This window comes from Charadrius vociferus, unplaced genomic scaffold (genome assembly GCF_000708025.1).
Source record: "Charadrius vociferus isolate BGI_N301 unplaced genomic scaffold, ASM70802v2 scaffold298, whole genome shotgun sequence".
Classification (NCBI taxonomy): Eukaryota; Metazoa; Chordata; class Aves; order Charadriiformes; family Charadriidae; genus Charadrius; species Charadrius vociferus.
The window spans coordinates 1228452-1244051 of NW_009649936.1; the positions used below are offsets into that span (position 1 = coordinate 1228452).

The 15600-nt window shown below is 37.0% G+C and overlaps 1 protein-coding gene across 1 annotated transcript in view; it reads left to right on the forward strand.

Annotated features, from left to right (window-relative positions):
* Positions 1–15600, forward strand: part of SIM2 (single-minded family bHLH transcription factor 2) — a 56582-nt gene that overhangs the window by 9820 nt on the left and 31162 nt on the right. Inside the window, exons 3-4 of the mRNA XM_009891320.1 lie at positions 1917–2006; positions 8302–8410. Of these exons, the coding sequence (XP_009889622.1) occupies positions 1917–2006; positions 8302–8410 (199 nt within the window). The remainder of the gene's footprint in view (positions 1–1916; positions 2007–8301; positions 8411–15600) is intronic.

Sequence of the window (15600 nt, forward strand, 5' to 3'; positions counted from 1 at the left end):
GAGGGGCCGTGTGCAGCAGCTCCCTCAGGTACTCGGCGGGAGATAAAGCGGCGGCAGGGGGGGCTAAAGCCGTGCGAAGCGCACGGTTGTTTATTTGTCACTGCAGCCCCCGCAAAAGTATCATGCGTTCTCCTGAAGTGAAAAAGAGGGCACGCTTTCGGTAGGGTGGTTTAGAGCCCGCGTTACTGGCCACATGTAGCAAATGGAAACTGATAAAGTTCAAAACGGCCCCAGGTAGAGGTATTCCGAGCCTTGAAAAGGCTGATGTCCTATCAGCTGTTTCGGAATGACTGCTCTACCTAGAAAATACCTATCTAGTTATATCATAAAGATAATAGTTCTTACGCTTGCTCCTCCTCCCTGTTAGCCATTTCACATTTTGTCTGGCGTTAAAGGAACTTAAGTAATATTATATGCTAATCACCTGTAATACTCATTTTACAGTTCAGTTATTTCTGAATGATGAATGCTTAACCTTTTAATAAACCCACATTTACTGTAAACTTTTTTTAAGGGTTCTTAGACTGAAACCTCACATGTGAAGTTTCAGCTTCAATATACTTTTCTGTATAGGAAATTTAGAGACCTACTGCACCATATAGTGCAGCAATGGAAGCATTGACACGGTTTTAGTTATGACACTGGGCAGAGCAATTGCAAGACGACAGTGTTTAAAAGCAAAGTTATGGCTAAGGATGCAATAATTTATTTCCCATTTTAATACTTTTACAAAATTTAATTTATGTTCCAAAAGAGGAAAAAAGTAAACGCGAAGAGTAATCTGGTTTCAATTATATGCTGTGGAATCGTTAGTAGGCCAGAGAATAATGTGAAATACTTTTCTTACAGGAGCAGCACTGTAAGAACATGAAGCATACAGGATTTTATTGCTTCTCTCCTGGTTCAGTAACTTAAAAGATGAATTAAAATAGGCATATTTTTTATCTGTGGACTGTAATTTATTTTTTTTATTCCACGTTTATTTTCCAATGATGTTCATATGTATGTGTTGATGAAGGCTTCCTAAAATGGTTATAGATAACGGATACTTTTTGACTAAGAATATCAGATACTTTTGAAAAAATGCCTCAAATTGGGCACTGAAGAATCAAGGTACCCCCAAACTGATAGTTTGTATGCCCAAATCGTGGCTAGTTTTGGCTAACCTGTACCATTTGCAGCATATTATTTTTTTCCTCATACAAATGTTATATAACTAAATTAAACTTTAGTTTTTTACTCACAGAAGTAATATTTACCTTCCAGTCAATATCCCATCAATAAGAATTTGTAGGATTGGACCTCAAGTTTGATTTACATATTACTATTAGTCAAGATTCACAAACTGGAAGGATACTCATAATGACCATAAGTATCTCTCTTCAAGTGTTGTAAAGTTTTGAATGTTGAGTTATTCTACTTTCTTTTCCTAAGTTTGCATAGCTACATAGCAGACAGCCCTCTGTTCAGAAAGACATTGTTAAAAATATAGTCAAATAAATTTAAGGCATTGCTTACGGTACCATTAAATATATTGCAAATAGCAGTAAGCTGTGTCTGCCAATTATACCATAAAAAATGGCTTGTGTAGTACTAGACTTTCCCCTAAGTACCACATAGCTCAGGATTTGTACTAAGTACTAAAATAACCAGAATCAACAGGAGAATGTTAACTTAAAGTGAAGCAGTAAAGCTAGCATCTGTAGGTGGAATGAATTGGATTTCACAATGTATGTGTGTGTCATAGGGTTTGTAGGAACAGCATTGGATAAAGGTTTCTGTTCCTTGAATTTTGCTTCTATTTGCTGCTGTTGAAGTTGGATAGCAATCATCCTCCAAAAGACTTCAAATTCTTTTCACTGGAAATGATTTAAACAGAGTGCTTGCTTTTTACCCTACATATTTCTCTTTTTCAGACTTTGGATGGCTTTGTTTTTGTGGTAGCATCAGACGGCAAAATAATGTACATCTCAGAGACAGCATCTGTACATCTTGGCTTATCTCAGGTATGAGTGATTTATTCTGTCTATCTGTTAAATACAAATGCTGGACGCAACACTAGTATCTTGGCATGTATATAATGTCATTGTTTTTAGGGGTATTTGAAGCTTCAGCTTTGTTCTTTGACAAATGGCCTTACTTACATATTCAAGTTCCCTTTACTTACAGCCACATCACGATCTTTTCTTGTTCATTGTATTTTACTCCTCATTACCTTTAAGAAGGGTAATAAATAATATGATACTGCAAATTGCAGATATATACAGAGCTTGAAACCCAAACCTATTGCCTGTGTGGTAACGCTATACGTCTGAAATAAAGTTTAGAATTCAAGTCTATATGTTTTAGATTGTGTAAGATATTGAGACTTGCTATGAAATAGAGAGGAAATCTGATGTGGAACATGAGTTTTATGGTAAATGTGCTTTAGGAAAAAAAGAAAAGGGGAGCAGATTTATGAGTGTTCACATGGAATTCAGGGTAGTTTTTCCTGAGTTTTTCCAGCTCAGTGGTCTTTTCAGTAAAGCGTTTTATATGGTTGTGATAGAACTCATAAAACTCAGTTTACTACTGTTCTGCACAAGAAGTATAAGGGTTTTTTTATTGTTGTTTTTTTTTTTTTCCTTAGAAGGACATTTCTAATTTTTTTTACCTTCTTGGGATAGGCACAAGGGCAAATAGCCTGAATTTGTTGCAGACTGCAAACTTCCATACCTTTGTGTGTAAATGTATTACACATATTCATTGGCAGCACCTGACCTAAAGCTTGCCAAAGTCCATTAGAAAAACTCCTAATTAATTTCACTGGGCCCTGGATGAGACTTGCAAGAAACAGAACTGTTTCATCAGAACCAGTTGCAGCTCAAACACTTCTCAGAGTTAAATAAAGACTTAGTAGCAGAGGACAGAAAAACGAGGAGATGAAGGTAAGAGAGCACAGGATGTTCTGAAAAAGTCTGGGGAATACGCCCTGTGGCTATTCCAATAAACAGAGAAGAGGCTGAGTTGTGGAGATTATATGTGTACTTTAACTTTGGTAGTAACTAATATTTTTGATTGAAAATCTGTGAAGTTCTTTGGATGTGTGTTTATAATAGTGATATTACAATTAGTAGCTGTGAGAAAAAACACAAGTCTAAATAGCTAGAAAAAGCAAGCGTACCATCTCATCCACACCACTTCGAAATCCAGAGGCAACTACAACCCTTGTTTTTGTAATCTCTTTTAGAAAAAGTAATTTTGAGAATAAATATTCTATGTGGATATGTTTTTTTCTGCCAACTTTTAAAAATGTGTCCAGGGAACATTCTTAGTTCAAACAGTTTGTTCAACTGAGTCTGTTACAGTATAGTATTAATTGTTTCCTAACATTTAACACATGTTAAAATGACTTTAAATATTAGTTTGTTTTAGAATAAACTTTCCTAGAGAATGGCGGTATTTTTCAGTCTGAATCAACAGTGTTATTGAAAGTTTTTCTTGCCCTACCTTTTGAAAAGATCCACCACGCTGCTGACTGCTTAAATAGATTCATTTAGTCAGTACAATTATTCCAAAGCACTGAGTGTTCCCATCTGTCTTTCCTGAAGTAGAGTCTCATTGTCCTGTGCCACTCGCTGTTTGATAAGTGCTAAATGACTTTCCAGGTTTTGTCCAGAAATTGTTTCTTTCTTTTCTTTCTTTTTGAGGAATATCAAGTCATCAGATCTTGTAGGTCCCAGTATTATCCAGTCATGTGGCGAAATTAAAGAACTACCAGATCAGTAAGCCACTAAATAGACTTGGCCACATTCAAGGAGAGGCAATGGAAAATGTCATACAGGCTTTAGTCATATTTAGCCCTCATGCCATTACAGCCCTCTGCACAGACAATTCCATGTGTATTGCACATGTAAATATCTATAAGCCCTCAGTGCAAGAGGTGCTGAGGAAAACCAGAGGATTTGGTCATATTGCTTATTGAAGTCAGTTTAATAAGCAAAATTACAAATATTTAACTTTAGCAGAGGTTTGTAAATGAATGGGCTGTATCCTTGAACTCCTCAGAAAACTGTACATTGGAGAGGACAGAGGGATCTGAAATTTAAAGGCATGTTTTAGACTCTCAAAACACTAAGTGCTCCAGCAGTTTCACAGTGCACAGGTGTTTTTCTTTACAAATACAAAACCCCAGCTAAACAAGGCAGTGATTTTTTCCCTCTTTCCTCGTACTGTTTAATCATTTAGGTTGTTCTTGCTGTTTCTCAATGTTCTATTTTTGAAGAGACGATTTTACCTTAAGTAGTACTAGCATTAATACTAGTCTACTTCTACGTACTAGGATATTAATACATTAACACTAGGATATTCCTGTAAGCTTCCCAGGGCTCTAAATGAGTTCTTGTTCCTACTTCTCTGGAAATCACTGGGAATTTTGCCACTGACATCAACAAGAATGAGACTGGTCTGTAGAAGCAAGTTCTGCAATTCTCCCTCGCCAAGTCATAATCCCACACTATATCTTCAACAAGTGCTCTTATAGAGCTCGAGCCAATGCAAGCTGAGACCAGAGTGATGATGATTGTAGAAAATCTTTTAAAGTGTGCACAGAAAGGCCTTTTTATTAAATAATTAGACAATTAACTAGTCCACACATCAATTTCCAGTATAAGAGCAATTTGTTTAAAAATATATATTTAAACTAAATAGAAGTCCATTTAAAAATATTTTGCAGGATATTCTTGGAGACCTACTACAGTAGCCTTTATCTTCTAGTTGTTCTTGAGTTTAACTTTAGCAGAAAGAAATTAGAGCTTCTGAATAACCCTTCACTGGTTGGTGTAGTTAGGTTAGTTTAAAATTTAAAAACAACATTAAGGATTGTTTTTTCCACACTACTGCACTCACTTCTGTCAGCAGCATCAGAGAATCAGACACAGTATTTTTGAAAAGACTACATCTTCATTTGTAGACCTGTCACTTAATTTGTGGCTTTGGATTTTGATCTGCCTTTGCTCTCAACTGTAACAGTAAGTATTTTAAATACTGGTGGGTCGGACCCCCTCCTCCATCTAATTTCAGCTGGGCTCAGACCAGTGTTGAACTGACTTGTACTAGCTGAGAGAGCCAGTTCCTTGCCTTTTTTTTTTTTTCATGGATAACAAATAAGTTCAAATTCCCCAAATATTTTTTCCCCTTAGAGTCCAAAGACACAGAATAGAGAGGAAAATCCTCTTAGGAAACAATGGTGAAAGATATGTGTGTGTATATATACATAATTTTGAAAGTCTGGGGCTTATTCCAGCCATTTTCTGGGTCCATGAGGGAGCCAAGCTTATCTTTGACTTTTGATAAGTCTTGAAATATTTAACCACAAACATCTGAACTTTTCCAAGAGTTTATTTTACTTTCATCAAATAAGTATATGAAAGGCAAAATATACAATTATTTGCTCTAGAATCCATCTACTTAGTCCTCTGTGTTTATTATGAATTTTTTCTCAGCCGGAAAAAAATGTGCAGCTGAGTTACACATAAAAAACCTCTTAGCAGGAAACAGCAATATTTGGTAGTAAGCAGGTATTTACAGATATTAAAAAGCTGCATCGAGGAAGCCGGTTTAATAAGCCCGAGGCTTGGGATTTTAGAAGGTTTATGAATTGAACCATATAATTTTTTTTTTTAAGTTTTCAGTGTTTCATTGTAGGCTTTAAAATAGCATGCATGCACTATGCGTAGCAGGAGACTGTGGTCAACTTCAAAATTATGCATACATATTTTGGTTATTTGACTCTTACATAGCCCCCATCTCTTTGCTGACGGCTTTATGTTTCCACTTGCATTTTTACAGTCAATTTTGGTTTCAGTGTTGTATGTTCACCTCCCGCTGATTTTGCTAGGGTTGCAAATGCATACATCAGAGCAGAAAATATTCCTATGTGTATAACGAGAAAAACTAGTCATTAGTTTAACAAAGCACTTCAGTTTTGAATTTTAGATATAAGCCCTGGGATACAAATTACAGTTTGGATAAAACTGTGACCTTGGGTCCAGTCCTGTGAATTCTGTGAACAAATGTTTATTTCTGTGAGTAGTCCTTTTGATATAGGTAGTGACTTTAGGAAAAGTAAGAGATACCCATGAATTATACTTTGTGAGAGAGTAGATGCATGTTGATGTGGTTATGATCATACTTGGTAATAGCAGAGATGCAACAAGATCTTTTGGATTACTACAGTTGATGTTGCTGGTCAGGTTGGTTGGTGTTGCTTTTGTAAGAAAGTCTCTATATTGAAGGAAGAGATTGTTTGCACATAGCCACCCATGAATGATTCTTTTTTTTTGGAAGCCATATTATCTGATAGAATTGCTTTAATTTCAAAGGCAAAATATACTCTTCAGCAAAATCACTGTTAGCCAAAGATAAAATAATAAGAACAGGGTCATAAATGATAGTACTTTTGGTATGAACACTGACCACAACTGTGCATTTTTGCAATGCTAATTTTTTTCATGTTCTGGTTTACTAAGCATATAGGCCAATGAAATGCCTATCACCATAGAATTAATAGATTTTTAAAAAATCAGTTTTATATGTCTGTAGGTGATTATGATATTTAAAGAGATAGCTATGGGCATTTACAATGTATTTTTTCCCATGTGATTAAAAAACCAAAACAAACAGAAGCATGACTCACAGTGAGACTGTATATTCGCCTTCCTCCCTCACCACTAAAGCTTGAATATGGGGTGTTACTATAACAGGTCCCCATCTGTTACAATCCTGAAAAGGAACAGCCAGTGCTTTTTAAGGAGAACTTTTAGAGAAAATTATATAAATGAAGCAATGTAGATAATCTCCCCTCCCCTCCCCTCCCCTCCCTAGCAGCTGGCCCAGGTCTCCTCTCCTCTCCTCTCCTCCCCTCCCCTCTCCTCCCCTCTCCTCTCCTCCCCTCTCCTCTCCTCCTTTCTTTTTGTCATCTTTCTTCACCTCTTTCTCTCTGCTTTTCTTTATCTTCCCTTTTCTCTCTCTCCATCTGTCCTTTTTTTCTATTTCTTTCTTTTTTTCCTTATTCAGTGAAGTTTTATTCTGGTTAGAATATCAAATCAGTGTTGGTGTTTTTGTTTTTGCAGGGAGGGGTTGTTGGAAAGAAGCAGCGGGGAATAGATGGCTAGAAAAAAAAGTTAGTTTGCATAGTCTTGGGAAGAGACATTCCATGAATAATGCAGAAAATGGAACGATGAGAAACATTTTTGGAAAAAGATTGCTTTGTGGGGTAGACAACTTCATTTATTCCAAAGAAAAGGCAATCCACACATCTTAGCAAATCAGTAGGATTGGCTCAGAAGAATAGGTTAAATTACTTCACCTCTCAGCTGTCTCTGATCTTGGGGGCCCAAGGCACATCAGGCCACACTGAACAATTGGGCAGCCTGACACTAATTTAAAACACAGGCTCAAAGTATTGGTTCACTCCTTAAATCAATTACAGCATCTATCTGGAGACTTTTGTTGGTGAGTTTTATACGTGGCAAATAGAGTTAGCAAAAAGGACATACGGTGCACTCCATTCATTTTTTTTGTGCAACAGTTATTATGGGTACAACAGTGGGAAAGACAGAAACACATTCCTGTGCGAGCAAAGTTCAAGTGAGAAGAGAGAACACACACATATTTAAGACAGATCTGGTCTTTACTGTGCCTGTTTACTTAAAGCAGAGAAGGCTCAATCCAGTGCCCATGAAAATCTACAGAAGTCTGCCTTTTGAATCCATTGGCTACTGTTCCGAACCCTTTGCACTACTGTGCATTAAGTGTGGTAGATCATCTTTGAAAAGAGACAAAGGAAATGTGTAAGTCTAGGGGTTTGTCTCTGAAGGCTCAGCTGCCAGGTGAATGCAGGTGATAGTTTTGGGGAAACTGTAGAAACATTATTTTTTTATATCTATCTTCTTGAGAGACATTAGTACAGTTCACAGAGATTTTATCCCATTTTGTGGCAATCTAACATTTCTACAGCTGCTCTAGTAGCCTCCTACTAGCTGCTCACTTCATTTGCCAGCTTTCTCTAATAGAAGCTCTTCTGTATCTGGATCATCACCAGAAATTCCCCCCAAAGCCCCTGTAATGCCTGCTGAAGAAGAAATTAGTTCAGTTTGATGGGTATAATTTGGAACACGGTTTTGATACATTCAACTTATGTTTTAAAAATGGTGTGTAGTTACCCAGATGCAGTGTATGCAGGTTACTTTAGAGCTCTTTTGGGATACAAAAAAAAAAAAAGCAGCTGCACTGCTTCATGTGTTACATGTCTCTTCACAGGTGGAGCTTACTGGTAATAGCATTTATGAGTACATACATCCTTCTGATCATGACGAGATGACAGCTGTTCTTACTGCTCACCAACCTCTTCATCCTCACCTCTTACAAGGTACTTGTGTGATCTGTGGTTAAACTACCATTGAAAAAAATAAAAAAAGTAATAACCCTAGGCTGAAATGTAACAAGTTCATCTTTATCTGATATGAAGCTATGTCCACGAATGGAGGAGGAGCATGAACTTGAAACTGTGACCCAGGATTTTGGTTTGTTGTAGTAAAAGGAATAAGGTATCCTAGATTAAATAATGCTTTTCATGTCATGGAGCCTGTGCAGTTTTAAACAGGTTTTAGATTTTGCCCAGTGGCCATTTCATATCTTTCATTTTGTCATCACTGCTGAGGTTGCAGGAATGTTGCAATGATCTAGCTGTGCACAGCTGCAGCTACGCAGTCTTAGTGGAAAAAAGAGGAATAACACATTAGGCAATTGGAAAACAGGAGGACACTTTTAACATTCTAAAAACAACTGCTAAATCTGAAGTTTGGACAAAAAGCCAGACCTAATAGCCTCTACTGTAGGAAGAGTAAAAATGGGTTTTGTAAGTGACTGGCATTTGGAAACTCTCATTAAAAAAAAAAAAAAGAAAGTGATCTCCCCAGGAAAATAATGTCCTCTTGCTTTGATACTGGATCACTGATTCACCAAGCCTCTCCACACATCCTGTTCAGGTGCTGCAGATGATTCACCCACGCGTACCCATACAGCATGATGCTAAGCTGGATGGAGTGTCAGGGAAGACAGCAGAACTCTTATTGATTATGTGAACGCCCGGATCAGACTGTCCACCCTGGCTGTGCTCAGACACCACACATATATATTAACATAACCCTTTGTGTATTAAGTTGTTACTTCAGTGTTGTAAATACTATATAACTAACAAAGATATGCTCATCTTTGCACTGTCTTCTTCAGTAGCTTTTGTTTCCTTGGGGGCAATTATTTGAACTTTAAAATGTCACAAATAATCTGGCTCCATCATGTACAATGTACTTCCACATATATTTCATAACTCTTAATTAGTTGGAGCTCACATCCTGCTAGTTTTTACTGGGCTTCTTAAGACACAGCTCCTAAAAGCATGGGGAACTTTGGGTTCGCACTGCATATCTGTTTAGGACCTGGCATTTTTTTGCAGTTCTGGTGCCTGTGCCTTTTCTGTACTTGGTGATCTCACCACAGTTCTGACTGCTTTGATTCCATCAGCACAGAACCATGTACCCTCTGCATGCAGAGAAGTTTAATGTGCCTGGAAGCGTATGTACTGCTCTGAGTGGTGTAAATGGAAGAATTATCTTAGCCTTCTTCTCTCTTCTTCCTCCCCAAAGAGGTTGTCTTGTGTACCCCTTGGTGTCTTGAAAAACAAACACATTTTTCTTGGACTTTTCTGATTCTAGTTGTTACTTGACTATTTCATAGTTTCCTCATTCCTCTGTCAGGATTTTTTTTTTTTTAATGTTGACTTTTTCTTAAAAAAATCTTTTTTTCCTTTTTCCGAACTTACTGATAAAGCAGAGGGGATACCTCTGGTATAAGTCCATGACTTTTCATGCAGTTCTGCTGGTATCCAGAATTGGTAGTAAGACGTTTTTATACCCATTGTCTTGCAATGCCAATAGCCTCCTGGTTTTGTTACATTATGTATATATTTAAAATTTGTTAGTTGGAGATTTTTACAAATTTAAAGTAATGGACAACTGATTTGAACTAATTTCTATGTCAAATGTTCTTCCCGTTCTCTATTTAGTATCATGACTAAGAAGCAGTGAGACAGCACACTAGTACTGCAGTTCCAGAAGGTTTGGGGTTTTTTGTTCAGAACTAGGTGCTGCCTGTTTCTTGCTTATATCTGGATGTGTCTGGATGTTTATCTTGCCTGTTAGTTTCTGAAACAATCAGGTCCCTCTCATTTTGGTTACTTATGGTCAACTTCTTTATTTCCTTAACAAATTCGCCTCGCTGTGAAGTGTAATTCCGTTCTATTCTGGTTGTGTTTAAAAAGACTTTACACACAATTGAAACTGTTAATTTCAGTTTTCTTGAAACTGTTTCAATCTGAAATTCTGCTGATTGTATAATTAGCCCCAGATATATGCCTCATTCTCTGTAGTGTTCTTTGCCTCATTCTACATAGATGCTGTTTGTTATTAGCATCAAGCTCTGGTTTGTCAATAGTGCAAAGGTAAAGGAAAATTTACTTTGAAATGTGATGCATTTACATATGTTTTGTTTCATGTAAAATTTTGTGTAGCAGAGGAAATTCATAAAAACCTCAAAACAACAGTATCTTATTTGGATTCCTAGACTTGGAGGGATAAATAAAGGAGTTAAGCTGTATTCTGGTTTGTATAGGGCTTATTTTATGCAAATCTTACTTCTTTGTGTCTCTTCCCCATAAAATGCATGGAGCGAATGTATTAAAATATCAAGAATCCATAGCTAAATCTTTTTAAAATTAACAGAGTGACCAAATACTTATTTATAGTTGTCTTCCCTGTGCCAGTAGCTCCCTTTTCTGCAGTGTATACATTTAATCTTGAGGTATAACCTGAAATTACCTGGCCTACAGAAATCAGAGCAGGTTTCCTATTTTTCTTCAGTGAAGCCCTGAAGCCTATTCAATAAATGACAGGAATGAAGCAACTTCTGTCTGTATCTTAGTAGATATCTTGAATATTTAAATAAAACACAGAGTTCTACAAATAACTTAGGACAGAGGGACATTGAGTGAAAGTAGCTTTATTTTCTAATAAAAAGGAAAACAGAATTTAGAGAGCATTTTGGGTTTTTTTTTTTTGTTTGGGTTTTTTTTTTCAGTTTGATTTTATCTCCTTTAGTCTTTTAAAACATGTCTGAATCATCAAGTCACTGGGTCAAATAAAACTTTTCCTTTTATAACTTTATTACATTCTAGATCTCTCCAATCTGTAGTATTACTCAGGAGTAAAATCAATATTGTACTGCAGACACAGATGTTCATAACACAAATTTAGAGCTTGGCTCATGTTACTTTACTTGTTCAAGATGTGTTCTTCAGCTAATCCTCAGATATGTATATATATTTTCAGTTCAGTTGCTATTTCAGCAGTTTTAGCTGGATAAGATCTGTTATGATAGAAATAAAATCATGAATGTGAACATACATATCTATACTTTGTGGTATTCTGTTACTGGTATTGAATAACCCAGAGTACAGATTATTTTTTCATCTCCAGTTTTACAGCCTTTGTAAATTTTGATGCTATTACTTTATTTATTTCTTCATTTGCTTTTAATTTTCCTCATTGTCCTTCATTATTCTCTTCAAACTTACCCTTGTATTTCCAGTGCTTCATCAGTTCCATAGAAGCTTTTCTGAAAGACCAAATAACATGAGAAATGTAGAAGCCTCGCAGCTGTTAAGGTCTAGAAACCCTATTTGCCTGAGTTTTATCTCTCAGGGAAAAGCAAGTTACTGCTTACTGCATAAAAAGAGACATAGTGTGGATTTCTTTATATAATGCTCTCTGACACATTGTTTTTCTTCAGTTATCTCAGCTTGGTACTCAAAAAAAAATATATTAGTTTAAAAGGCATAAGCCTTCTTAAATTATAACTTTTTAATTTTTTCAAGTTTGCCCTGGACTTCCTAATGTTTCAGGTACAACAAGGCACATCTTCAAACATAGAGGGTCGATACTTTTTTTTAAAAAAGACTGCAAATTCTTGAATAATAGCATGCTTCCAGAAGCTGGGACTTCATAGCAATAGTAAATATAATAAAATTTGGGAAAATGGATGTTGGTGAACTAGCTGTTGTGTCATCACTCTTTAGATAAGTCCAATGTGGTGCTACAGCAAGTTATATTAAGAAAAGCTTTTGGGTCAAGAAACTGGAAGGCAGCAATTCTAAGAAGCATTCAAAGATCATAAAGGACAAACAGTTTGGTGTAAGCTCCTGTTGTGATGCTGCGGCATTGAGGGGCAATGAAAAATCCTTCTGCATATAAGCAGAGGAATAGTGAACAGGAATAGCAAGGATAAATAATTGTATTCTTTATACAGTATTAGTGTAATAGACACTGAATTTTTCTGTATAATTGTTGTCCACTTAAAACAAAAAGGCAAATTGGAGAAAGTACAGAAGAGAGCCACAAAAATGATTGAAGGGCTGGAAAGGCTTATAATGAGAGATAAAAGAACACCATCTGTTTGGTTTATCAAAAAGATGATTGGGAGGTGACTTGATTACTGTGTGTGCATACTTCCAAGGGAAGAAAATACTGGGAACTAAAGGACTTTTTTAGAAGAAAAAACATATCAAGGACCAATGTCTGTGAACTGAAACCACAAAAGCTCAAATTAGAATAATACATACATTTATAACTAGGAGTTTGATTAACCACAGGAACAAAATACTGAGGGAAGCAGTGGTTTCTTCCTCTTTTGATGTCTTCAGATCAAGGCTGTATGCTTTTACAGAAGATACGCTTTAGGCAAACAGAAGTTACTGAGCTCAGCACAGGAATAACTGACTGAAGTTTAATGAACTGCAATGTACAGGTTAGACCTATGATCTAATGCTTCTTTCTGGCCTTTAAAGTCTATAAGCTATGACTCAATGAAAGCCATAAGCCCCATGATCTGTGGAGGCTTTGGAGAATTTCAGCTTGAACTTACAAAGTCTTTAAGATGCCTTTTTGCTTGCATGACAAGTGCTGAAAATGTAAAGCAATATGTACTGATCCCTTGCTATGAAAGAAGCCAACAGCTGGACTCTCTGAGGGTGGCTGGAGTGCTGAAAAATAATAATCTCTCTCACACTCACGTGAGTCTTTGGGCCAACTTTGCACCAGTTGTAAAAATATGAATCCATTATGCTCAACTGGGATGGGTTAGGACAAAAAAAAAAAAAAAGAAAGAAGAAAAAAAGATAAAAGATAATAATTTGATATCTTTTCCAAATGATGTGTACTGGCTGTGCTCAGATCTCAGATGACTCCACTGGCCCTTCATGCCTTTCCAAATATTGATTAATGTATTTCTGATCTGCAGCATTTTTCTATGTTCTGGCTTAGTTTTGTACCTGTGAAGCCTTACACCTCAGTTTTGCACTCTCTATACCACCTGTATCCATGACATAGGCTGATATCAAGTTTCCTGGGCCTCTATCTTAAACTAACAGGAACCCAGGAATTGTTTCATGGTATAGGGCTGAGAAAGTGATTTCTTAGCATGTAGAGAAGTGATTTTGATACATGCTGTCCTGAGCACTTACAGCTCTGAAAGCTTTTCTTTTCTGTTTCTTCAAGTAGTGGAACTAACAAATGGGATCCACTGGATGAGATTCTCCTGCTGGGGCAGAAGGTAGTCATCCTGCAGGGTGGTTGGCCTCCAAACTCTGGTGATGAAGTGGTGAATTTTGGAAAACTGCAAGGTTACATTTATGACCGATTCAGTGCATGCTGCACATCTCCCGTGTGTAGTGCAGGAGACCTAGTAGGTTGTGGTTGTGATGCCATGCAAAATTCTGCCTAAACAACAATAGTTCCAGAACTTCATGGAGGCATGTGAGGAGTTTGCCTGTTTCCTTACCTCACATACGGCATAAAACTAAATGTCTGTCAGGCTAGTAAGTCTAAGCTGCTGCAGCTCACCAGCAAATCATTTAGTATTAGCATGGTGGGGGGTACAATGCTGGCAGTGGTTTGTGAAGTGAGTGTTACAGGGTGCCCTGTCCAGAGGTGATAAGCATTTTGAATGTGTCTGAAATAGTGGCTGGTTTTCAGGGACTGACTGTTGAGGATTACGTCAGGATTGTTGACTCCACCCGGACCCCCCTAGCATGCTCTTTGGAGGAAACCACATACTGACACAAGCTGGGATGCACATACCGGGATAAGTCGGGACCTTAAGCCCTCAAATGATGTTGTCAAAAGTGTGTATGTACCAACCCATTTTGCAGAAAGTTTTCTTTAACAGTTAGCATTGAGTGGTAAGCTTGTAGCAGGATAGTAACACTTCTAAACCATCTGGAGGTTTTGGGGAAATGCCATACCTCCTGAACCATACCCATAAGAACAAAGAAGGATATTTTTGCATGAAATATCAGGGTAGTGCAAACTGGGTATGATTACTCAGTGTGTCTGTCATCGCTGCAGCTGAATACAAGCAAGCAAGCAAGCAAAATAGATATTTGCACTGCAGGTTGACTGAGACAAGCAATTAAGCAATGCTGAGAGGGATTCAGCATTCTGTGCTGCTCTTATGTATGTATTTGGACCCAGTTGGTTTGACATTGTGTGTGTCTTTTATTGGTTTCATATGCCTTTTCTGAGATTTTAATCCTTTAAAATGTCTGTCTATAGCATCCTGACTTTTGCTGACTTGCACACCAAGGCATGGTGTACTAAAAGCAGTTTATTAACGTTCCCCAGAACAGACAAAACGAAAAAGGAATACTGTCATTACTGTAGATGTTCCAGTTTTCTGCTAACAACTGGATAATTCTTATATGATTAGTTGTAAGCCTAATGTAAGTTACACAAGGAATGTGGAATACACTGTGTCAGGCTTTCTCCACCCTGGTTGATGCTTTAAGGGCACCATTTCAGTCAGCTAAGAAGTAAAATGCCAGTGCATACTTTTCCTCTCAAGGAAGAACATCTTCCCTATGCACGTTTTATGTGATATTAAAAGAAAGGAATACAAAACTGTACATCTGGAAAGATCTTTTTTACACTAAGTTTTAAAGACATTTTTCTACTAGTACATATGCAAAAGACAAATGTTGTTAGGAATTTTTTTTTGTTTTAATTAATTTAAAAACATTTTACAGGAGAACCATTATTGAAAGATAAGTTTAACGTGATGATCCTGTTACCACGGTTTGTTAGTGTTATTTTAAACTTGAGAAACCTAGAATATACTATTATTTTGGATGTACAAAAGTGAAAAAGAGGGCAGACCACTGGCATGCCATTAAAAAAATCTTTTTTCATTGGTAATTAGCAGCAAAGTATACTAAAGAGAGTAGTGTCTCAGACTGCAAAAGCGATTGTTTTCCTTTCTTCCTAGTGCCCTGTTGAGTTTCTTCTCTCAGAAAAGTTTGGAAGCACCACTTACAGGAGCAAGGGAAAATTTGGGCAAATGCTAGCAAATGGCTGGATTTGGATGACAGGAATGATAATAGAGACAATTTACCCTCTGCAGCACTGACAGGATCCTGGATACAGTCAGGACACAGAACACAGTGTGCAAATG